Raw genomic sequence first — 24,003 nt, forward strand, 5'->3', positions numbered from 1 at the left:
TTTAAGCCAGAGCTCTCCAAGTTGTACCACTAGTATTTACTTATCTTTTTCTTTTTCCTTTTACCTAAACATCTCCAGTCATACAATGTCTTAAGTGACTCCAAAGGTATTAAGAAGGCAGTAATACTGTAAAGTGAGGATCAGAATAATTTTAAGTACAGAAATGGAACTGTGAATGTAATCATGAGCAAGTGATTAAAATGCCCTCCTCAAAAAGTAAAATCCATCTGGCTAATTAATAAAAAGGCCAAAGGCGCGCGCGCGCGCGAGAGAGAGAGAGACAGAGAGACAGAGAGAGAGAGAGAGAGAGAGAGAGAGAGAGAGAGAGAGACAGAGAGAGAGACAGAGAGAGAGACAGAGAGAGAGACAGAGAGAGAGACAGAGAGAACATTGACCAGTTGCCTTCAGTACATACCCTACCAGGCATTGAACCTGCAACCTAGGTATGTGCCCTGACTGGGAATCGAACCGGCAACCCTCCAGTGCACAGCCAACTGGATGCTCAGCCAACTGGCTGGGCTGAATTTTTATTATTTTTTAGCAGATTTACTGAGAGGTAACAAACCACATGCTTTTCATAAATATCAGCCCTGAAACCATGATTAATTGACTCTACCTTACACTTGAATATGCTGGTTGTTATTAGTTATGTGGGCAGACATATCAAGGGCAAATATCAAGTTCATGAAACATGGTTTATAGGGAACAATCTGGAGCTTAGGGACTTGCGTTCTCATTTGAAATTACCAATCATATACTTTTGGGTAAATCAGTCTTCTTAGGTTTCAGTTTCTCTGTCTATAAAATGAAGAGGTTGACTGCAATCTCTTGAGTAACTGTGAGCTCTGTGGTGCTATGGAAGTGCACACACTGAACAAGCTGGAAGTTTATATTAAATGTATTTGATGGCATAAAGGTGGGTGACAGGGAAATGCAGGAAGGAAAGACAGAAGAAGACCATGGGTTTTGAGAAACTCCAGACTGTGATCTCACTTGCCTTTTGTAAAGAACCCTTGGCTTTTAAGTTTCCCAGACAAAAGTCACTCTCCCAGGGCTGAGACTGCTTGGGTCTGAGATGTTAGCTCAGTGATGGAGAGTGTGGCGGTAATTCAATATTTTCCATCAGTTGATGCCTGAAGCCCCTAGGGTGGGTGGGGAGGGGACACCTTGTGTATATGAGATGGAATAGAATATTGAGGTTTCCAAGGAGGGGAGAAAGCATTGGTGACAAGACTGTGTCTTCCCTAAGTGGAAGAGTTTAAAAGTTCAGGTCAAAGTCAGAATATTAGCACAAATTCCTCATTTTGTAAGTTTTATAAATGAAGAAACTGAGATCCAGCAAGATTATATGGTGTAGGCCAATTTGTGTTAGAACAAGGCTAAGAACTAGGCTTATGATGGAGTGGAAAGGGCCCATAAAGGTAAGGGTAATGAACATGCCATTCAATGTGATATTCTCCAGCTCCTGGTCCAGTGCCTGACACACAGTAGGTGCTTCATAAGCAATGGTCATCACTGACCAATTTACTGACTGTCTGAATGAATGCATGTGTTTCCACCTTGTGTTCCCTGGTAACCAGCTGGACCGACACATGATCCATTTGAAACAAAGGACTATTTTACTGGAGGTATCAGAAGGCTTTCTCTACTCACTGAGAGACACTATTTTTTCTTTACTGAGTAATACTTTCTGAGTATTGCTTCCTCTTTGTTTATACTATCAGAATGAATATCAGAGCCCTTACAGGAAGTTGGTGGAGCATGACAGAGAACTGGGGTTTCCTTTGATGTAGACTTAGTGGCTTTAACAGAGGAATGATCAGTAGCCTGCCGCACTGGTGTGCTGGTCTGGCACTCGGGAAGTGGCCACCACTCGCGTGACTGTGGAGTAGAAACTCAGTTGCAGGAAGCACACGGTTCAATTGAAGAATTAAAACGGCACCTCAACAGAGCCACTCTTGAGCTTTTCTTATAACCCATGTTTTCACATCTTTCCTTCGATTGTGTCCTTCTGTGGCTGCTACCACTGACAAGTAAGTCTGGGCATGGACTTTTGCAATGGGGTTGTGCGAGATAAAGACACAAGGATGGCCTTCATAATATTTGCAGTAGAGAAAGTTTGGAAGCAACCTAAATGTTCACAAACAGGGAAGTGGGCAAAATAAATTGTGATATATCTATGAAGCAAATAGTAAATCTGATTAAACAAAATGATATGAAGTGTCTCTGAGTTAATGTTAAATTTTTTTTTTAAAAGGAGAGGAATAATGTGTATAGTAGACTTCTTTCTGTCTTTTGTGTTGCAGGGTGTGGCCCTACACAGATACTTCTTAGTGTGTAGACTCTGGGAAGGGGAGCTGGGAATGGGAAAGAGCAGAGGGACTAGACTTTTCATGCACCTTTTATACTGTTTGTTTTACAGTGTATGTTTTTTTAAAGAAACCAATTAATTATAAACCTAAAAAGGGCTATATATTAACTTCTTATTCAGGTAAGGGTTTTTATTCTTATGTACCTGGTACTTAAGAAAAGAAAAAGAGAGAGAGAGAGAGAGAGAGAGAGAGAATTGTGTTAGGATAACTGCTCTTCATTGATGAACAACAACTAGCCCAAATGGCTGAGATGTTTTCCTGGCTGACAATGAATGATTATTATTATAATATATATATTTTTTCTTTCCATCATCCCTGCCTTGTTCACAGGACCGGGCCACAAGTCTCTCCTAGCACATTGGTTCTCAAAGTGAGGTTCCAACACCAGCCATGTCAGCAATTCCAGGGAACTTGTTAGAAATACATTTTTATGCCCTACTCCAGATCTAGTAAGTCAGGAATTCTAGGAGTTGAGCCAAGCATCTGTGTTTTAACCAGACTTCCCAGTGGTTCAGATGCCCCTCCAGTCTGAGAGTCTTGCCTTAGTGGATCCTCCTTTTAAACTGGAGAACAGCAGTGGTTTCTTTGCTCTGCAAGCATTATTTGCACTTTTCCTGAAGTGGACCAATCTCACTCATCACCTGCATCTTGCTCTCCTTTTCTCTTTATCCAGGGTCTTTGGAAGGGTCACGCACAGCCGAGGTGGGCAAGAATGCTTATCTGCCCTGCCACTACTTTCCAACCACCTCAGAGAACCTTGTGCCCATGTGCTGGGGCAGGGGACCCTGTCCTTTAACTCAATGTACGAGTGTGATGCTCAGTACTGATGGAAGGCACTTGAACTACCAGAGTTCCAGCAGATACCAGCTAAAGGGGAATGTCCACAAAGGAGATGTGTCCTTGACCATAGAGAATGTGACTTTAGCCGACAGTGGGACTTACTGCTGCCGTATCCAATTCCCAGGCCCAATGAATGATAAAAAATCAAACCTGGAGTTGGACATCAAACCAGGTGAGTGGACTTTGCATGTTTTCTTTATGAATAATCCCCTGCAGATCATATTAAATATAATAATTGTTCTCACTTCTCTCCTCACCAGTGACAGCCCTGGTGGTGGACCCCTAAGCCAATAGGCCTATAAGCAATGTCTGGCCGTGTTTAATTCTTCCATCTATATTGAAACTTATGGAAAGGATCTATATAATGGCGGGAAAGGCCTAGATCAATAGTTGGAACCCTGGCTGCTCATCAGATGCACTTGGGGGGCTTTTTAACATCGATAGATGCTAGAGCCCTACCCACAAACCAGAGAAACCAGTGTTTCTGGAAGTAGAGCCTGAGCCCTGGGAGTTTACAAAGTCTTCCCCAGGTGCTTCCTCCCTGCCTGAAGCCAGGATTGAGACCCACTGAACTGTGGGTGTGCACGGGGGTGCATGTGCTTGTATGTTTTAAGGTTTATGGAGCATGTACTTGTGGCTGACGGAGCTGAATTCAACTCCAGTTCTTACTAGCTGTGTAATGTTGCACCAGTTATTTAAACTGTTTGACCTTCTCCTCTATGAAATATGGTAATACCTATCATATAGGCCATTGGAAGGATTTTAGGAGATGTATTATGAAAAGCATTTAGTGTGTGGCTATTAGTTCTGTTATTAACAATTAGACTGTGACAGTGATGACTGTAACACAGTTCGTAAAGTGTGTGATATACTCTTAACGAAGGTGTTTAGGTTGAAGGTGAGCGTGTGTTTCTCTTTATTTATTGTCCTTTTACTTCCTTGAAATAAGCTCTCTGCTCTCAGAGAAGCCTCCTTCTTACACTGCTTTCTGACACTAGCCAAGGTCACCCCTGCTGGGACTCCACGGAGAGCCTTCACTACAGTCTTTCCAAGGATATTTACCACTGAGGAACATGGCTCAGGTAATTTTACATGGGCATAGGAGGAAGCCTTTAGTTGGTTTCGGAGTTCAGAGGATTTTGAATATGGGGAAAACGAGGAAATGGTGTAAGAACTGACATATAAATGTTTCTGTACACATGAGAGAGAATTTCAGGTGAGGGAGGTGCTGGAATTAACCTGTACTGAGAAATGTAATGAGCCCTGGGCCCGTACCTTTCACTTCTTTGCATCTCAGCATTCTCTTCTGTCCAGAGAATTATGGTTTTCATGACCCAGAAAAATTCCTGACCCCCACCTAAAAGTATTTCTATCAACATATTTTGCCAAGTAAAAGAAGCAAAATTTCTATCTTAACACATTGCGTACCGCATAGAAATCTCTAAGACATACGCCAGGGACCGCACGTTTTTGGGCAAACTGCACATTATTTAAATCATCATAATGCACTTTAGGTGTTGTTTTTCAATAATTATAACATTTTTATTTACAAAAACAATTAAACAATTAAAGTTCCTAGTACTTTTTTAACATATGGTACTGCGTAAAACATTTTCCTCTATGAAGAGGGACCAAACAAAATTTACGTAAGTATCTAGATTCGCTCCTTTTTCCATGGGCGTGAAAAACGAGAACACTCGTGAGCCGGCCTTAACAGATGGCGCGCGAAACACGAGAAAACTCCTGAGTGGTATGAAATGTGTTAAAATGGCTATCACTGCAAAAAAGGGTTAGTCTTTTAAATTAAATAAATTTAATCTAATGAAAAACTCGTTACATTGCACTATTATTTTGTGATTTATTCCTGGACTGGTGATGTTTTGTCTTGAATTGACTCCAGTCCATGTTTGGGGTTGGATTCTGTGATTTCCTGGACTTCTTCTAACTGGAATAAGCCCGGCCTCCTCCTCAGATTGTGATCTCAGTGGGAGCAGCTAAATTCTTTAAGTAATTGAGCGAGGCCTTTTCCATGCTGTTCTGGAAGAGAAGATAAGGTCAGAAAAGCAGTCTTCAGGTCACATTGATCAGAAAGATTAATCTTAAATATTTTCTCTCAGAGACCTGGTCTCTCCTACACTCTCTGGAGCTCATTTTTTTTATTCCGTAAAATGCAGTTAAAAATAGGTAAATCTGACTTTCTGATGTCACAAATCTCATAAGTTGCATAGGGGTTGTGCAGGAGGCGGCTGATCAATGTTTCTCATCGATGTTTCTAACTTTCTATCCCTCTCCCTTCCTCTCTGTAAAAAATCAATTAAAAAAAAAAAAAAAAAGCCCAGCCAGTGTGGCTCAGTAGCCTAGTGTCGACCCAAGCATCAAGAGGTCACTGGGTCAATTCCCCCCGCAGGGCACATGCCTGGGTTGTGGGCCCGATTCCCAGTGTTTCTCATTTATGTTTCTCTCTCTCTGCCTTTCCCTTGCTCTCTCTCTAAAATCAATATAGAATCAATAAAAACATTTTTTTTTAAAGAGTGTATGCTAAAGCCATGGAGAACTAAATTGGAAGATCATTTCTGTCACTCACTAAGCTGTGTGACCTCGGTTAAGTCACTTCCTAATTCTTGGCTTCTTCATCTGTGTAATGGACCTAATTGTCTCTACTTTAGGATGGTTGTTTTGAACACTAAATGAGTTACTTCAGAAGTTTAGCACAATGCCTGCTCATGGTAAATTGTAGCTATAGTTATTTTTATCTTCATGTTTAGGCAACCAAATACCCCGTTTTCCTCTTATTGAGAAAATGCCAAACTTTTTCAAGAAAATTAACTTTTGTTATTTGTTGAAATCGAATTACAATAGCATGCCTGCCTGAGTGTCATCAATGTTGGGATTTTGTTGATTCTACTAGGGCCCTGTGGACACAACAAACTACATATTGAACATAGGTCTTCAGGGCAGAAATCTCCATTTCATAGAACATAAGTAGCTGGGTTCATTACCTGGGGGGGGGGGGGGGGGGGGAATCCTAACATGGACATATAAGTGTTCAGTAAAATTTGTTGGTCTCCCAATTAATTATTGTAAAAAGTATAGAGTAGAATTCATTTCAAATAGGCTTATAAAGATTTTTTTAAAATTCAAATAAAAGAAAACATACTCTTTTAAAAATATATTTTTATTGATTTTGAGAGGAAGGGAGAGGAAAAGAGAGATAGAAACATCATTGATGAGAGAGAATCATCTATTGGCTGCCTCCTGCACACCCCACACTGTGAACCGAACCTGCAACCCAGGCATATGCCTTGACTTCGGAATCAAATCGTCATCTCTTGCTTCATAGGTCAATGCTCAACCACTGAGCCACAACAACTGGGCAAAATAAAATATTTTTTCCCCCCCAATGGATCTATATTTAGAACTAGACTTAAATATTAAGCAACACAGATAGGGCAGAATAGTTGACTTGGCAAGAAAAACAAAACTCAAGACCTGTCCATTTCCTCAGAAGCACTTTCATGCGTTTACACAGGTCTTTAAGAATCATGTTCATTCTTTCTATCACTGCCCACTGTTGGGTGGAATAGCAAGCAGCAAGCCAACGTCTTTACTGGTATGTATACCAATGCATTTTAAATGCAAGAGAATTTCTATCTAAAAGGAAAGTCTGCTTTTAAGCAACAAAATATTTTTAACTGTTCTGTTGGTTATTCTTCCTCTTTGTAGCAGAGACACAGACTCTGGAGACCCTCCATGATAAAAATCAAACAGTAAGTAACTTTTGTGTGTGTGTGAGCTAACATTGTGTTTAACCCAGAGGAAAGAAAGTGTGGCTTTAGTCTTCCTTCCTGCCCACTCTTTCTTTGGGAAAAATGCCCAATCTTCCTTAGTTTCAGATTCCGTGACTGCAACATGTTGATGATAACACTTCTAACTGCTGTAACATGGGCCTGTTGTACGCATGGAATGCAGTGATGCCTGTGAAGGCCAGGCACATAGTTAGCCCTGGAAAACTAAAAAGAAGAAGCATTAGCATTGTGTCCCTCTTCTCAAAGTTCATAGCTGTACACCACTGTGGGCAAGTCAAAGATCCTCCATCTTCCCAGAACATGTTTTTTCTTGCTTCCATTGCAATCCGATTGAGAAAGATTATTTTTTGTTTGAATTTATTCATTTATTTATGTATGACAAGATACCAGTCAGGAATATTCTAAGCCAGGAATTTATATATCCAACTATAAACAAAAACAGGATGATTTAATGTCCCCCACTTTCTTCGAGTAAAGGAGAAAAACCTCTTGAAAGCAAAGTTCTAGCATTGACCTAAAAATTCTTTGAGGACTTCTCTAGGGGTCCTCATTCATTTAACTCAATCTCGTGCTTGTGTGTTCACAGCTGAGGCTCAACATTTTGTATTTCTCCCCTCTTTGCGACCAAGGACTGCCTTTTAAGTGTGCACCCATAATGCTTGATGCACAATACCTTGCAAATAGCACTCCTGTAGTAAATGTTTGTTGAATAAATGGAAGATTTAATTTCCTTGACTTTGTTTTAAAAGTGTTTCCTGTTGTTGGTTTTAAAGGGAGACCATGGACTGAAATTTTACAAGGAGAGGATTTTCTGTGTCACTCTCAGTTGTCAAAAAGTCAAATTAATTACAGCAATAGCAGTAGCTATTACTGATTAAGCATTTATCATGTATCAGGCCCTATGCCATGCATTTTGTATTTTTTGTCACTTACATTTCCCAATAACTCTATAAGATGACTCAACTCTTGAGGACTGAGCTTGGAGTTGAACTCATGACTGTCTGGCTTTTAAGTCACAGTTTTTCTGCAAAAATAGTGGTTTCACTGCAAGCCACAAAATTTAGACCATTCTGAAACTTTATGGGAACACAAAGGGGTGTGAATGAAGAGGATTCTACTCCAAGGCCATTTTTGTGGGAGAGGGGAGTCCACTTACTAAGAGCTCCTTCTTTGCACAGCACAGAAGGGCACATTTTATTCCCTTGTGAACTCCAAAGATTAAGTACTCCTTTTCTTTGGGTGTTTTGAGGCTTGTCGAGAAGGGAACAGATCAGGGGTGGTTTCTAGGTTCCTGTATTCCTGTGATGCTGCAAAAAGGATGGTCCAATGCATAAGTCATGAAAATAGCTGAGCATACAACCTATTTCTGGCCATAAGCTGCAATTCTGTTTGTGTTTCTATAGCAAATATCCACATTGGCGGATGAGTTACAAGACTCTGGTTACAGGACCACCAGAATAAGTGTCTATATTGGAGCAGGGATCACTGCTGGGCTGGCTCTGGTTCTTATCTTTGGTGCTTTAATTCTCAAATGTAAGTCACTTGATGTTGTATGTCTTTTCCTCTGTTAGGAACTGCTAATATAGGAACCAACATAAACCTAGGCAGAAATATGTTTATATTTATACCTAAAGATGATTAGACTGGCTCTGGCCAGTGTTGCTTAATGGTTACAGTGTTGGCCCGTACACTGAAGGAAAGGTCCTAGTTGTGATTCCCGGTAAAGAGCTCGTGCCTGGGTTGCAGGTACCATCCCTGGCCCTGGTCTGGGTGCATGAGGGAGGCAACCAATCAGTGTGTTTCTCTCACGTTGATGTTTCTCTCTCCCCCTCCCTCCCTCCCTCCCTCCCTCCCTCCCTCCCACTCTCTCTAAAAAAAGCAATGGAAAAAACATCCTTGGGTGAGGATTTTTTATAAAAAGGAATAGACTGCATAGTAGGTGTAGAGAAACATGTTTTCATTATTTCTTACAGGTCCTAGAATAAAATTGAAACTTTGGTTATGACTTAAAAGGTCCTATAAATCTAGCTCTAGCCTACCATTCAGACCTTATCTTGGGTTACTCTCTTATTCCAGCCATGTTTTCAGTTTCAGGCACTCACCGTGGTCTTCCTCAGTTTTCTCTGCCTGGAATGCTCCTTCTGGCTCTTTACGTGGCTGACTCACTCTCCTCTTCCAGAGCTGCCCTTCAAGGTCACCTTTTCTGAGAGTGCTTTCCTGACCTTCTCTATTATATGTTCCAGTGCATTGTTAGTTTCCTTTATATCACAGCACAATGAGAAATTATTGTTGTTGTTATTATTTTTGAAATCCACCCTCACTAGAACACAAGTTTCACAAACTCGGGGCTCATAATTTACCTTTGTGTCCTTGATGCTTACTTAGCATACTGCCAGACACAAAGTAGGTGTTCCATATATTTGTCAAATATGAAAAATGGCCCAACCAGCGTGGCTCAGTGGTTGAGCGTTGACCTATGAACCAGGAGAATCCCAGTTTGATTCCCAGTCAGGGCACATATCCGGGTTGCAGGCTTGATCCTCAGTAGGGGGTGCATGCAGGAGGCAGCCAATCAATGATTCTCATTATCGATGTTTCTATCTCTCTCTCCCTTCCTCTCTGAAATCAATTTTAAAAAATCTAAAATGATATGAAAAATGCATCTTTATTATTTTAAAGCATATGGTAGTTCATGTAATAAACTAAGACACACATTAGTAGTTTTATTTAATTCAATTTAAGGGAGACCAGATTTTCTTAAATAATCCTTGCCTCCTATGAGCCCTTTTTTTTTTTTTAATTTATGAAAGCAATTTTAATTGACTTTTCTTCACCTTTTTACCCAGGGTATTCTCATAGGAAAGAGAAGTTACAGAATTCCAGGTAAGAATAAGGGATGAGGTGAAAGAAGGTGGGAATCTTGGAGGTTTCTACACCAATATGGCTTTGATCTTTGCTTTTAGAAGTCCTGCTCTGGAACTCTGGGATCTAATCTTTAGGATTTATGAAATGTAAACATGCTCCTCTGTTTACTTCCTGATCTCTCTAGCTTCCTTAGTCCTAAAGTTAAGGTATAGAAGTCATCTCCCCATGACAGGAAGTGCATATTTCTTTCTATTTTAATCAGCCTTTTTAGTTGACTGACCCTTCAATTGATGGATTATCTACTACATTCAGGCTCTGGTTGGGCACTGTGCCCCCTAAGTAAACAAGACACCAAGAATCTACTCTCAGGGCTTTTATAGCCCAGTCCAGGTGTTCTTAACGTTAATAACCCATTAGAGTCACTTACACAATCTGTTGTCATCCCCAGAGCAAATAAACCAGATTCTTTACAGATAAAGCCTAAGCACAGATATTTTTGTAAAGCTTCCCAAGTGATTCTAATGTGCAAATAGGGTTGAGAACAACTGGTCCTTTATATTGCAGTCTTAGTGTCCATTCCTGACTATCTGCACATAGTTCCATACACACATATGCATACACCCCAATTCCAAATACATATAGTGTACATAACTTTTACTTCATTTTAGCAACATTTGGTACATTGGTAGAATGCAGTGTGTATCAAGAAAAAAAAAGACTCTGTCCATTGAATACTATCTACATTAATAACAATTTTAGACTAAGTAGAGACAGTATACTTATGAAAACAAAATAGTCTATAGTAAATAGTCAGAAGCCAAAAAAGGTCAAGTAAAATATGTATCAATGGTTTTAGATTATCTGTGTCACTGTTCTTTCATAGAGCTGAAACCTGAAATGCGATAACATTAATAGTGACATTTACATGCATTAATTCATTATTTGTCACACCATTTGGTTAATGCTCATCTTTACCTATAAAGGTAAACTCCCTAGAAAATAAGGAACTTGTCTGCCACATTAACAACTGTATCCCCTAGCACAGCACCTGACACTTAGTAGGCACTAAGTATTCAGTATTTTATTATGAATGAATAAATGCTCCTTATAGCAGCCTGGTCAGATTGGGTACTAATTATTCCCATTTTACAGATGAGGATCCTGAGACGAAGTTTTCTACTATGTAACCTTCTTGGGATGTGTGTTTTAGTCACTGCTGTGTCTCTTGCTGCATGAAACAGTGTGTAACACACTAAATAGTTCCCGAGCAAATGAAATAACAAAACTCAAGATTACACGACTGGTTTAGTGACAGGGATAAAATTCAGACTCAAATCTGATTGGGTACATAACATATTTATTTCTTTTTTGTTTCTTGAAATTGTTCCAGCCCACAAAGTAATTGAACTAATGATACAAGGAATAGTAGAATCCTTCACCAAGATGTGTAATTTAACATTTTAATATGTTTGCTTTATCTATTTTTTATACACACGTGTATGTTTTTTCTGAACTGTTTTCAGGACATTTCAACATCTTGACACTTCACTAAACTTCAGTTTGTATCTCATCTGAATAAGGATATTCTCTTAGATCACACAATGCCATTGTTTTTTGTTTCCAACAATGCCATTTTTACACCTAAGGAAATTAAAGAGTAATTCACATTGTCTGAATGTTCTTCAGATTATTCTGTTTTACGGTTTCTCCCCCAGTCAGGACCCAGTCAAGCATCATGTACTGCATTTGGTTGGCATGTCTTCAGCAAAGCCTATTCTCTTTTTGTTCTATGTCTCCTGGGAAATGCTTACCTGAAATGCGACATTTTATTTCCACAGCCTCGTCACTTTGGCCAACCTCCCTCCTCCCTCAGGGTTAGAAAATACAGTAGCAGAGGGGATGCGCTCAAGGGAAAACATCTATACAATTGAGGAGAACCTATATGAACTGGAGGACCCGTATGCGGATTACTGCTATGTCATTAGTGGGTAGCAAGCCTGACAACTCCGGGTCTTCACCCTTCTGTGCCATCAGACCCAGCTTCATTCGGGAGCTTGTATTGTCTTCTTTGAAAGCTATCAGATGTGTCAGCTGATTGACTTTAAGGTTCTGCCTGCGGCTACCCAGCATTCTTTATCCAGTTTCTGAGGATAAGCTCACAAAAGGATTGAACCATCATCTACCCAGTACTCAGACTTGTTACTACCTTACCTCTGCATTCCGGCCAACAGGTTACTCAACTCAGAGACTGCTAATCAGGGCATTAGAACTCAAATGAGCTTCTCTGTGAAGTAGGAATTCTTAATGTGGCGACTCCTGAATTCCAGGATTTTCAGTCCCATGATGTGTCCACGAAGCTCCTGAGAAGGTGGGGCGGGGGTGTGGGGGGGCATTACGTGCTGAGCTATATGCATGCCTTTTTGGGTACAGAAAGTCTAAAGGGGCCACTGATTTCAAAGAGAAAGTTGACTCATAAAAGGTGAAGAAACTCCTGGAGTAGACTAGATGGCCTTGAAGGTTTCCTTTGAGTCTCAACGTTCAAGCTTCTTTGAATGAAGGCTCTCCTACAGATACCAACTTACACTCTCCTTCTCCAATGAAGAAGCTGGCTCAGCAAGCCGTGGTGTGGCAGGAGCTCCTGGGGAAAAAGGAAGTGCACTCATGCGTGTTGTCAAGTTCTGCTTGGGGAGAACTCAAAGGGAAACATCTCTGACCAACTTCTCCATTCAAGGAGAGAACCGGGGCCATGTTTTTCACAGAAAAAGAAGCAGTGACTGGGATACCTATTCTGTTTCCTGGTGGAAGGAAGACGAAGGGCTGCAGCAATCTGTACTAGTCAGCCTCAGATCCCTTAGAGGGAAGACAGTGGTCCCTAAGCTTCCATTCCAAGACTGTGGAGACTAGCTCTGCCTTCCTTATTTGTTGCCTCTGCTCTCACACATAATAGAAATTCATTAGGTATCTTTGGAGTGAAAACATTAAATATGCAGAAAGGTAGCTTTCTGGAAAGCCCTTCCATTGGGGCACTCAGACAGAGCTCTGCCACCTCGCTTCTTGAACTCACAGAGCCTATGCTCCATTGGTGCTCCTATGTAGGCAGAAGTGGCTGTTTTCAGACAGTGACAATATGCACCTCACTGTCTGAAAACTGCCCCTCCCTCGGTGATGACCAACCTGCTGCTGTGCTGCATTCCATGGATGCTAGTCACCGGGAGGGAAGCGACTTCAGAAGACACGTAGACCACATCAGTGGTTCCCTCCAAAGGAGATTCTTACCCACAGAAATCTTTAAACAAGGGTTTAAACGATTGTTGCAATGATGTTTGCAAAACCTTTTTTCATTGGTAGGGGAATAGTTGATTATTGTGGTCAATCAGCACACCGAGGCAGGTAAGAAGAATTAAGTGGTTTCATTGTTGAGCTGTTTTGCTAATTTAACAAATATTTATTAGTGCTTACTATGTGCCAGGTAATCTGATGCTGAGACCAGAGAGAGAGACCAAATAGACACATCCCTGACCCCATGGAACTTCTAGTTTGACAGGCAGGAGAATTTGTTCTATCATTCACTGTTAATATTTACTGGCATCAACTTTATCAGGCACTGTTTTAGTCCCTAGGATTACAACAGTGATGAAACCCTTAATCTGACAAAGTTTATGTTACTTGTCAGAGGGAAATGCTATATTGCTAAATCAAAAGAAAAAAAAAGTTCTAGAATAATATATACAATTGACGCATAATTTTTTTAATCTTTAAAAAATCTGGAAGAATATACCCAAGTTAATATGGTTACCACACAAGGGCAAATAGTTAAGAGATAGACTCAGCCTGGCCAGTGGTGCTCAGTGGTTAAACGTTGACCTATGAACCAGGAGGTCATGATTTGATTCACTATTGGGGCACATGCCTGGGTTGCAAGCTCGATCCCCAGTGTGGGGCGTGCAGGAGGCAGCTGATCAGTGATTCTCTCTCATCATTGATGTTTCTATCTCTCCCTGTCCATTCTTCTCTGAAATCAATAAATATATATTTTTTAAAAAAGAGACTTTCACCTTTTTTTTTACATGCTTCTGTGTTTGATGATCTCCATTTTTCTCTTATAATAGAATGGTAAGATTTAAGCATTGTAGCAGTGATTTCCTGTCTGCCCTCCACTTCATAGAAAGAAATGAAGACTGGGACAGGTTAACTTAAAGAGCAAGTCTGGCAGCGAGCTAGGACTGGGACCCTGGTTTTCAGAGTAGGATTTACTTTCCATCAGTTATTTGGAATGGGACAGATGGCAGAAAGGGGAACGAAAAGCTCTTACCAGTGCCCTGGAGATGATAAGTGGTAACTTAATCACAGTGTAATAATATATTTTATTGATTTTCTACAGAGAGGAAGGAAGAAGGATAGAGAGTTAGAAACATTGATGAGAGAGAAACATCGATTCGGCTGCCTCCTGCATACTCCCTACTGGGGATGTGCCCGCAACCCAGGTACATGCCCTTGACCAGAATTGAACCTGGGACCCTGTAGTCCACAGGCCGATGCTCTATCCACTGAGCCAAACCTGCTAGGGCTCAGCATACATTTTAAGTAATTGTTACTAGCACAGGCTTTTCCACTTGGTGCCCAGGTTCTATAAAGGTTTTAGTTTGGGAGAGTTACAGAGTCCTTTAGTAAATGACCCTAACACTATCTGGCTAAAAGCACAATGCTATTAAGTCTCTTTGACTCAGCCAACTTCCCTAAAACGGATGTGAAAGAAGTGTCTGACAATCATGTGGCAATGCAACAAGGCACACTGGTTACATATGAAAGTGTTCATTCAAAAGCAAATATGCGACGATGTCATCTATGAACATAAGAAACATTCAAACCTATAAAGAATTTTTGTGAGTTTATTTTGAGCCAAACTGTCGACAATTGCCGGAAAGCAGAATCTCAACGGATTGGGATAATCCGCAGAATGGCAGATTTTCACCTTGTTTTATACTCTACAGTCAAAGGAGGAGATGTAAGTGGGTTACAATGAAATCCATTGGTGATAGATTAGGGAGGTGGGAGAAAGCAAAGCGGGGAAACCTCTGGGATTGGATAAAAAGTAAAATGATATTTATCAGTAAGAATGTATGCACCCCTATGTTCATAGTAGCACAGTTTATGATAGCTAAGATCTAGAAACAGCCCAAGTGCCCATCAGTAGATGAGTGGATAAAAAGCTTTGGTATGTTTATACCTGGAATACTATGCAGCAGTAAAAAAGAATATGTTACCCGTTGAGACAGCATGGAGGGACCTGGAGAGTATCATGCTAAGTGAAATACATCAGTCAGAGAAAGACACCTATCACATGATCTCAATCATATTTGAAATCTAAGTAACAAAATAAACTGATGAACAGGGAGGATCCAGAGACATGAAAGCATGGAACAGAGTATGGAATCTTCGGAGAGCAGGAGGGGAGGGTGGGTGGGTGGGAAGTAATAAACCAAGAACCTTTTATGCATATATGCATGGCCCATGGCCACAGACAATGGGGCGATGAGGGCTCTGGGGTAGAGAGTGGGAGGTGGGGGGAAGGGCAGGGAGGGGATTAGATTGAAATGGATCAGTGGGAGGAAAAACGGGACATATGTAATACTTTCAACAATAAAGAATTATTTAAAAAAAATAAAATGATAGGCACATACTTCTTTTGCTTAGGTGGGTACAGGATAGTTTACAGTCAACAATTAACATAACAGTAAAAATGAAGGATTTTGTGGTATCTGTCCTGGCACACAGGGCATTTGATGTGCCCCGAGGAGTCTGGAAAAAAGGGAAGTTACAAGTAACCCTGACATTTCAATGATATGGTATCTAGATATATTTTCTATGTTGTGGTAGATGCAAAAAGACTATAGGCTCAGTTAAGGTAAAGATTGACCTTAACTCAGGGAAGATACCGGCCTAGGATGTGACTACCCACCAGAACTGCTTTTAGTTAAATTTCAGACCATCCTTTGTGGTTACTTTAGGTCTTTGAGTTTGCAGAACCGCCATGCAGGCCTTCCCCGAGCTTGTCAGGTTAGCAAGTGGCCCCTTTCAACCATACATCTTTGTCATACACAAGTTCAAAATCTCCAGTTTCAGTGGACTTGCTATTAACATCTGAAAGCTGCATATCAATTATAGTGAAGCACAGTGTAACTCTACATCATTTAAAAATGTATTTTTATTGATTTCAGAGAGGGAGAGGGAGACAGTAACATCAATGAGGAGAGAGAATCATTGGCTGCCTTCTGCATGCCTCTACTGGGGATCCAGCCTGCAAGCCATGCATGTGCCTTTGGCCGAATCGAACTTGGGACCCTTCAGTCCACAGGCTGACACTCTATCCACTGAGCAAAACCAACAAGGGATACCTCATTTTTAATTAAGGTGGCAGCTTGTTTTCCTAAACTTTTGGGGGTAAAGGCTATATGTTTGTTTCTTTGTTTTAGCATAGGATGATGGTTGCTTAGCAGGAGGTACTCAATGAATATTTGGTGAAATAATGCTTGTTAAATGACAAGAACAGTTGAGTAGGAGCAGGCATACTCGGCTTTCTCTTCTGCGTTGGCCCCACAGTGTGTCTTCTGTGGGTCCCATCCTCTAGTCCTCTTTCTGGCTCTCAGTTTATTCATTATCAGTTGAGGAGTTGGCCCTGATTGTTTAAGATCCCTTCAGATATAAACAGTCTCAAAATGGCCTTTTAGCCTGGCCAGTGTGGCTCAGAGTTTGACCTATGAACCAAGACATCACAGTTTGATTCCTAGTCAGGGCACAAGCCTGGGTAGCAGGCTTGATCCCCAGTGGGGAGAGTGGAAGAGGCAACCAATTAATGATACTCTGTGATCACTGATGTTTCTATCTCTCCCTCTTCTTTCCTCTCTGAAATCAGTAAAAATAAATAAGTAAGTAAATAAATAAATAAATAAAGTTTTAAAAAATGGCCTTGCAGGTCTAGAGTCTGACCTAAAATCACTCTCTGTGCTGAACCTTTCAAAAACAGCATAGCAGAGCACAAATATTGTTCCCGTCCACTAATATCTCCTTATAATCCAGTCAGACTGGAGAAGTCTGACTTTCAAAGATACTTCCCAAAGGACTAATGTCCAGGTGTGGCAAAGAGATAAAGAATGGAATGCTGGAAGGAATTTATCTTTATCTACTGGTATAAAAACCCTTGGGGGAAGGATCGGCGACAAACCATCAGAAGAGCTGGAAACCTCCTAACTCATGTGTAAGTACAATCCTCTGGAAATTTATGCAGAAGAGAAAATCAGAACTTTGTTGCTTGAACTTTCTGAGTATTATATGGCATATTAGGGCAACAATGATAGAGCCAATAGAAGTTAGGGAAAATTCCAGGGGAGAGCGCCAAGGAATCAAGGTGGCCAAGTAGATAAATCCTGAACTCACCTCTTTCCAGGAACGTGTGGAAATTATTGCACAAAGGTCACTGAGACCACCTGAAGACCAGCTGAACAGAAGTCTCTAAGGTTATAAAGAAGGAACCACGTTGACACAGGTAAGTGTGACTATGGGGTCAGGGAAGGTCCCATACTCCCTGTGTGGTGATGAATGAATGGGAGGGATAGTTGGGCTTCACAGGTCCCCCCTAAAGAGCCAGAGGTCTGAACCCCACTTCAGGCTCCATAGCACAGGGCACCTGTGCCGAGAGTTCCTATAACATCCAGCTTTGGGCACCAGTGGGGATTATGTCTGAGATGGAGGAAGGGTTATAGGAGACCTAGCACTGTAGGCAGAGGGTACACACGAACTCCCGCCCTCTAAGCTCCAGCACAGAGGCAGCAGCTCCAGAAGTGCCTGGGACCTAAGGGGAGGAACTCAATGGATTAACCTTAGGGCACAGGCTAGAGGGGCAGGGATTGGTAGAACTCTCTCAGGGGACAGAGTGCTATTGTCCCTTTGTTGAGTTCTCCCATCCAGCTGGCCCTGAGCAGGCAGGCACAAAATCTCTCTCTATTAACCTGGCCTACACTGTCTGCCCTGCTCTGGCTTTTCCCTGAGAGTCTGTCCCACCCAAACAGCTCACCTTGCTGGAGCCTCTTCCGGCAGCTCCAGACCCTTCACAAGAGCCCACATAGTCTCCCCGAAAAGCCCTCGCGTTCTACAGGAGTGACGGCCTGCTTCTGGCACGCCCTGCAATCTCTCCCAAATGCCCTTCATTCAGCACAAGCAGCAACCTAGGCATCTGTCAGTAGATGAATGGATAAAGAACACGAGCTACATATGTACAAAGGACTATTACGCAGCCATAAAAAGAATGAAATCTTGCCTTTTGTGACAAAATGGACCTAGAGGATAGTATGCTAAGTGACCAAAGGCAGACAGAGAAAGAAAAAGACCATCAGTTTTCAGTTATATGTGAAATGTAAAAACAAGGACAAAGAAAACTAAATGGAAACAAGCTCATACATATAGAGAACAAATTGGTAGGTACCTGATGGGGGTGGAGGAGGTGGGGGGGTGTAAAAGATGAAGGGAATGAAAAAGTACAATCTGCCAGTTATAAAATAAGTGACAGGGATGTAAAGTACAGCAGAGGGAATGTGGTCAATAATATTGCAATAATTATGTATGGTGTCACACGGGTCCTAGACTTACCATGGGGATAACTTTGTAAGGTTTGTATGTCTAGTCACTCTGTTGTACACCTGAAACTAATATAAGCTTTTATATCAACTATAATTTAAAAATCCTTTTTAAAAATTGGAAAAATTCACATAAACTAGAGTGCTTTGAATTTCTTGGGAGATAGAGTCTCATGTAAATGGGTTCATGGCTTATACATCTCAGTTGCTTAAGCTTCTCCTGGGCAACATCAGTGAGGAAGACCTGCGTATTTAGGCTTACGTGGAGGCTGTGTGACTTTAGAGCCGACACATTCCTTTGCTCAGCCTCTCTTCATCTGTGAAGTGGGCATTGTATAATATGGAAATAGGAACAAACATTGGAGCACATACAATAGCCATGTGTGGCTATATATTTTTTTCTTTTTAAATTTATTTTATTTTATTGCCATGTGTGGCTATTTAAATGAAAATTAATTTATTTAAAGTTTTATAAGTTTTGATTTGAGCCAAATTGACAACAGATGCCGGAGAGAAAGATCTCAAATGCTCCCTAAATTTAAATTAATTAAAATAAAGTTAAATGAAAAGAAAATTAACTTCCTCATTTGTACTAACCTCATTTTAAGTGCTTGTCCAACACCTATATAGAATAACTCCATCATCACAGAAAATTCTAAGAGAGATGGTCAACACACACCACACACACATACACACACACACACGCACACACAGACTCACATGTGCGTGCATCACATCACACACACATCACAGGAAAGGAGGTAACAAATGCAGTGTAGAAAACTAAAGAGAGTGATGAGGAATGTCTGAGGTGACATTTAAGCAGAGATCAGAACGAAAAGGGGAAGTCTGGAAATGGTGAGCTAAAGGAATAGGGATCTAGGCAGAGACACCACCAGCAAGAAGGTACTAAAGTAGGGATGCATTTGAAAGAACCATGAGTGACTGGAACCCCATGGGCAGGGGAGAGATAGAAAAATATGAGAGTTGGGCAGAGGTTAGATCACTGGGCCTTTGTATCTAGGTTAGGAGTTAGATTTTTTTTTTCTTCTGAAAGAGTCATGGGAGGGTTGTAAGTGGGGGAGTGTCATGGTCTAATTATATTGGCCCTTTATGTCCTTCTGCACAATTTTATTAGTTAAATGCTTATTTTACCTGTATCTCTGCCTGATAGAATAATCCTGGACTTTTTTATCCTTTGGTATACTTGTTAGCCTCAATATAATAGTAAAAAGTATTTAATTTAATTAGAAAATCCTTATCTCTGACCTACTGGGATTTGGCAGAGTTTCAGCGTATAACAAAACTAGTCAAAATCTTTTTACTTTATTTTATTGATATTGAGAAAGGAAGGGGGAGAAAAAAGAAATAGAGAGTGAGAAAGAAGCATCAATGTGAGAGAGAACATTGATCAGTAGCCTCCAAAACACATGCCCAGACTGGGTATCAAATCCGCAACCTGGATACATCCTGCCCTGGAACAGAACCCTCCACCTTTTGGTGCAAAGGGTGTTGCTCCAACCAACTGAGCCACATGGTCCAGGGCTGGTTTTAAAACCTTTTGCCTCCCAAATAATAAGGCATGACCTGTTTGTATGTGAAGCATTTCAGAATATGTCTCCTAACTTTGGTGGTGGTTGAGGTAGGGTCAGTAGTGTCCACTGTAAGTATATAAAGACAAAGCATAAAGGGAAAACAAATATGTAGGCTGATATAATCTTTCCAAACCTCAGCTTCTTCCTCCAAGAATGGGTTAATAAGAGCACCTGCCTAAGGGTGAAAGTAAAATGCACAGAGCCTATGACACAGTAAATTCTCCAGAAATGGAGGCTGTAGTATTCATGCATATTTAGGTTTAGTTTTGAGTTTGTTCATTACAACAATCTAAGAGAGATAGAACAAGTATTTAAGGAATGAGGAAATCAAGGCTTGGCTCAACTTAGTAACTCACAGAGATACCCAGCTTCCTAAGTGGCAGAGCTGGTATCTGAACCCAAGTGTGGAGGAAACTCTTTCTTGATGTAACTGCTGTCTGTCCCACAAGCTGGATTTGGCCTGGATCAGAGGTTGCTTTTCACAACCCCCCATTAGAGACTGTCTGATGACAATTGATATATATATGCCTAAGTCAGTGGTCAGCAAACTCATTAGTCAACAGAGCCAAATATCAACAGTATTTCTTCAAAATAGACTTGCCCAGGCCGAAAATTGACTTCTGTGCATGGGCCACGAAGTTTCAATCACACTGTACACGCGCCCGCATGTGGTATTTTGTGGAAGAGCCACACTCAAGGGGCCAAAGAGCCACATGTGGCTTGCGAGCCACAGTTTGCCAACCACAGGCCTAAGTGACCATTAGGACCAGTAGAACAAATGGTCAGCCAGTCACTATGATGTGCACTGACCACCAGGGGACAAATGCTCAACACAGGAGCTGCCCCCTGGTGGTCAGTGTGCTCCCACAGCCAACCTCCCTCAGTCCCTTCCCCCTGCCCACTGGCCCCAATGGCCCATTGGGACTGGGCAAGACAGCCCGATCGGCCCCGATTGCTGGCCAGGCTGAAGGATCCCACCCAAGCACTAATTCATGCACCGGGCCTCTAGTTCTAACATAAATCAGCACCCCTTTCTTGCTTGTTCCTATGTTCTGGTCCCTCGTATAGGCCCATTGTCCTGATCTGGTTAAGCATTCTAAAATTAGAATAGGTTTAATTAAGTGAATTTATTATTTTAATTGATTTTTAATTTTTGTTATTGATGTGAGAGAGGGAGAGAGGGGGGGAGAGAGAGAGAGAAAAAGAGAGAGAGAAATATCAATTTGTTGTTCAACTTATTTATTATTTATGCATTCATTGGTTGATTCTTTTATGGAACTCACAACCTGGCCTATCAAGATGATGCTCTAATCAACTGAGCTATCTGGCCAGGGTTTATTTGATGGACTTCAAATATCAAAAGTAAACTGATACAGCCAGTTTGGTGTGGCCCAGTGGTTGGGTGCTGTTCTATGAACCCGGGGGTCTTGGTTCTATTCCAAGTCAGGGCACATGCCTGGGTTGTGGGCTCAATCTCCAATAGGTGTCAAGCAGCAGGCAGCCAGTCAATATTCCCTCTCATAAACAATGTTTTTGTCTCTTTCCCTCTCCCTTCCTCTGAAATCAATAAAAATATATTAAAAAAAATAAACTGATACAAAATCAGAATTTTGTTCTTTGTGTTAAAATAAAGGTATAGAAAACAAAGGACACAGGAATAGGCCCTAAACTTGCCATGGACCAAGGAGTTATGATGAGGACACCAAGCCGTTTTCCCCTGGAACAGGGACCATTTAGTAGACACTACAATGGGATTTTCCACCAGGATAGGTCTTCACATCCCTGCGTGGGGAGGAACTGCTTAGCCTCTGTTGGGACCCTGTCATTCTAATGCAGTTGGGACCCATCCATTGAAAGGGGAGAATGGGTCCTCTTCTGGCATATTCCTCCTCCTATCCCCTTCCATACCCCTGAGAGCACAACTTCCTGCTGGACAACCTGTGGTTTACACAGCCTGGCTAGGCTGCAGGTGTAATTCTCAAAGGAGATCTCTCAGTTCAAGTTCCTACTAAATATTTGTCTTTCTGACCCTAGAATTCTGCTGTTGTGGCATTCACTTATGGGGAGTGTGTGTGTGTGTGTCGGGGGTGGGGGGGCATTCATTATCCAAACCAAATGCTGTGGTTTTATACCCGATGCAGCTTATAATATTTCTTTTTTTGATAGTACATATGAAAAGTCAAGTAAATAAATGATCTGGCCACAGCCTAGGTGACCTACTACCCATAGGCTTAGGGCGTAGGAGGCATGAAGAAAAACTTTGTTATTAATACCTGGGCTGCTTATTTAATTTGTCTTTTTCCTTGTATGTGTCTGTACTGTTACTGAGAACTGTGTCTTCAGTGCAGACAATTAGCAATAACTGAGCTACCTCCCTGCCACTGAAGTCCCTGCTGACCTGTAGGCTACCTTGCAGAAGGGAGGAGGCATGGGAGTGTAAGAGCTGGTCATGAGGGTGGAGTGTAAGGAGAGACTGTTCTATGACGTGACTTCTGCTTGTCCCACAAACTGGTTCAGGCCAGAATGGAGGCTGCTTTCCACAAACTGCCCCTTTGATTGTCTGCTCATAATCGATATTCATTCTGACATTAATCAGTATCCTTGCTTTGCCTCCTGCTATGCACTAGTTCTGGGAGCAGGCCTTTGTCCTTACCTTGTCAAGCATGTAAAGTAATTTCCAATAGCTGGTAGCATTCATGAACTAGTATCTTTGATTGTTTCTTCCCACCTTTACTCGATATAATTCCCTGCCAAGAAGCTTGGGCATCCATTTTGTCTTGCAGTCACCGGAGAAGAAGCTTGCATGTGAGTTTTTTTGGCTAAACTGTTACTTGCCAGATTGGAGTGGCTGCTTCTTTTGTCAGTCTCTCTCTGCCCCCCATTTATGATGGTAGACTTTCAGTTTTGGGGCTTTTCTCTGAGTCTGGGTCTATGAGCGTTGGGCCTGGACCACATTCTGCTTTCTGAAATGTTCTCCTGACATCCTTCAATAAGATGCAGTCTGAGTCGTTGCTTCCTGTAGCATGAGTGATGAAACACAGTGATTCACATTCTGACTTAATCCTTGTTAATAGATAACTTGGTGATATAACGGAGGCTAGGGACTAGCCATTGTGGCCACAGGGCAAGAAGTACCCTGTATCCACCCAAGGGCCAGTAGACGGTCATCTCAGAGCCCAAGGGCAAGTGCATCAGGACCATTGGAGGACTAGTCTTTGCTCTGGTGTCCCCCCACTGAGCTTGGCTCTGGTTTCCTTCCTGTTTCCTCCCTAATCTCCTTTCTGAGCATCGGGAGTCGGTGTGGACTTTATGTGTGGAAAGGAGCTGGGAAATAAGGGGCTACTTCCAAGGGCAGCTTTGCCTGCCTGTTGGAGGTACAGAGCTCTCAGCCACCTTGAGCTAACAGAGACCTGAAGCCATTGTACATGGTCTCCCATCCATAGCAGGGTAGGCTCATGTGATGCATGCAGTTAGGGTGAAAGGAAAAGTTGCAATCTGAGAATTAAGATGTGTCCCCATACCATCTGTTGGGGGCACAGCAAACAGTCCATTTTCTCTTTTTTCTTCCCTTTAGGCTGATATCATCATGCCTTCTTGGGTAGCCTTCCCCAGCCTCATACTACTTTGGGCAGGTAAGTGATAGATGGGCTGGGGTTTGGAAGGCCTGGGCATGAGGCAGTGCAGGGTGTGTGTGGATGTGGGGGAGCAAGATGGATATGCTTGGACTCTGTTGGCAGGTAATGGGTCAACTAGTGAGCAAAGAACCAGGCTGAAACAAAAAAAATTCTTAAATGGTATGAATCACAAAATCTAAGGCTAAGTAGAACACTTATATGTTGCCATTTCTATTTAAGAAAAAAGGGGGTGGTGGGTAGCTGGGTATACATGGACTTCT

At 41.7% G+C, this 24,003-nt stretch overlaps 2 protein-coding genes across 5 annotated transcripts in view; both read left to right on the forward strand.

Moving 5' to 3' along the window:
* The first annotated feature begins 1,426 nt into the window (after nucleotides 1-1,426).
* HAVCR2 (hepatitis A virus cellular receptor 2) lies at nucleotides 1,427-13,647 on the forward strand. Of its 3 annotated transcripts, XM_036312849.1 has the most exons (8): nucleotides 1,427-2,033; nucleotides 3,046-3,384; nucleotides 4,211-4,294; nucleotides 6,936-6,979; nucleotides 8,422-8,551; nucleotides 9,107-9,211; nucleotides 9,865-9,901; nucleotides 11,722-13,647. In XM_036312849.1, exons 1-8 carry the CDS (start codon nucleotides 1,979-1,981, stop codon nucleotides 11,873-11,875), a joined length of 948 nt encoding a protein of 315 aa, XP_036168742.1. In that variant the 5' UTR covers nucleotides 1,427-1,978; the 3' UTR covers nucleotides 11,876-13,647. The 3 variants fall into 3 exon arrangements, with proteins under 3 accessions (XP_036168742.1, XP_036168743.1, XP_036168744.1); XM_036312850.1 differs by lacking the exon at nucleotides 4,211-4,294 and having other exon boundaries at nucleotides 1,431-2,033; XM_036312851.1 differs by lacking the exon at nucleotides 9,107-9,211 and having other exon boundaries at nucleotides 1,439-2,033.
* Nucleotides 13,648-16,757: 3,110 nt separating this feature from the next.
* Nucleotides 16,758-24,003, forward strand: part of HAVCR1 (hepatitis A virus cellular receptor 1) — a 76,019-nt gene continuing 68,773 nt past the window's right edge. Inside the window, exons 1-2 of one of the 2 annotated variants that reach the window (XM_036312848.1) lie at nucleotides 16,762-17,426; nucleotides 23,683-23,740. In XM_036312848.1, the coding sequence (XP_036168741.1) occupies nucleotides 23,695-23,740 (46 nt within the window). In that variant the 5' untranslated portion in view covers nucleotides 16,762-17,426; nucleotides 23,683-23,694. Of the gene's footprint in view, nucleotides 17,427-23,682; nucleotides 23,741-24,003 lie in introns of both variants that reach the window. The other variant, XM_036312847.1, reaches the window with a different exon arrangement.

Source organism: Myotis myotis, unplaced genomic scaffold, assembly GCF_014108235.1.
Source record: "Myotis myotis isolate mMyoMyo1 unplaced genomic scaffold, mMyoMyo1.p scaffold_m19_p_6, whole genome shotgun sequence".
Classification (NCBI taxonomy): Eukaryota; Metazoa; Chordata; class Mammalia; order Chiroptera; family Vespertilionidae; genus Myotis; species Myotis myotis.

Coding starts and splice junctions, on each gene's coding strand:
- HAVCR2 (XM_036312849.1), top strand. CDS start 1,979: ATGTTTTCACATCTTTCCTTCGATTGTGTCCTTCTGTGGCTGCTACCA. Junction 4,295..6,935: donor CACTGAGGAACATGGCTCAG/GTAATTTTACAT, acceptor TCCTCTTTGTAG/CAGAGACACAGACTCTGGAG. Junction 8,552..9,106: donor TGGTGCTTTAATTCTCAAAT/GTAAGTCACTTG, acceptor CCATGTTTTCAG/TTTCAGGCACTCACCGTGGT.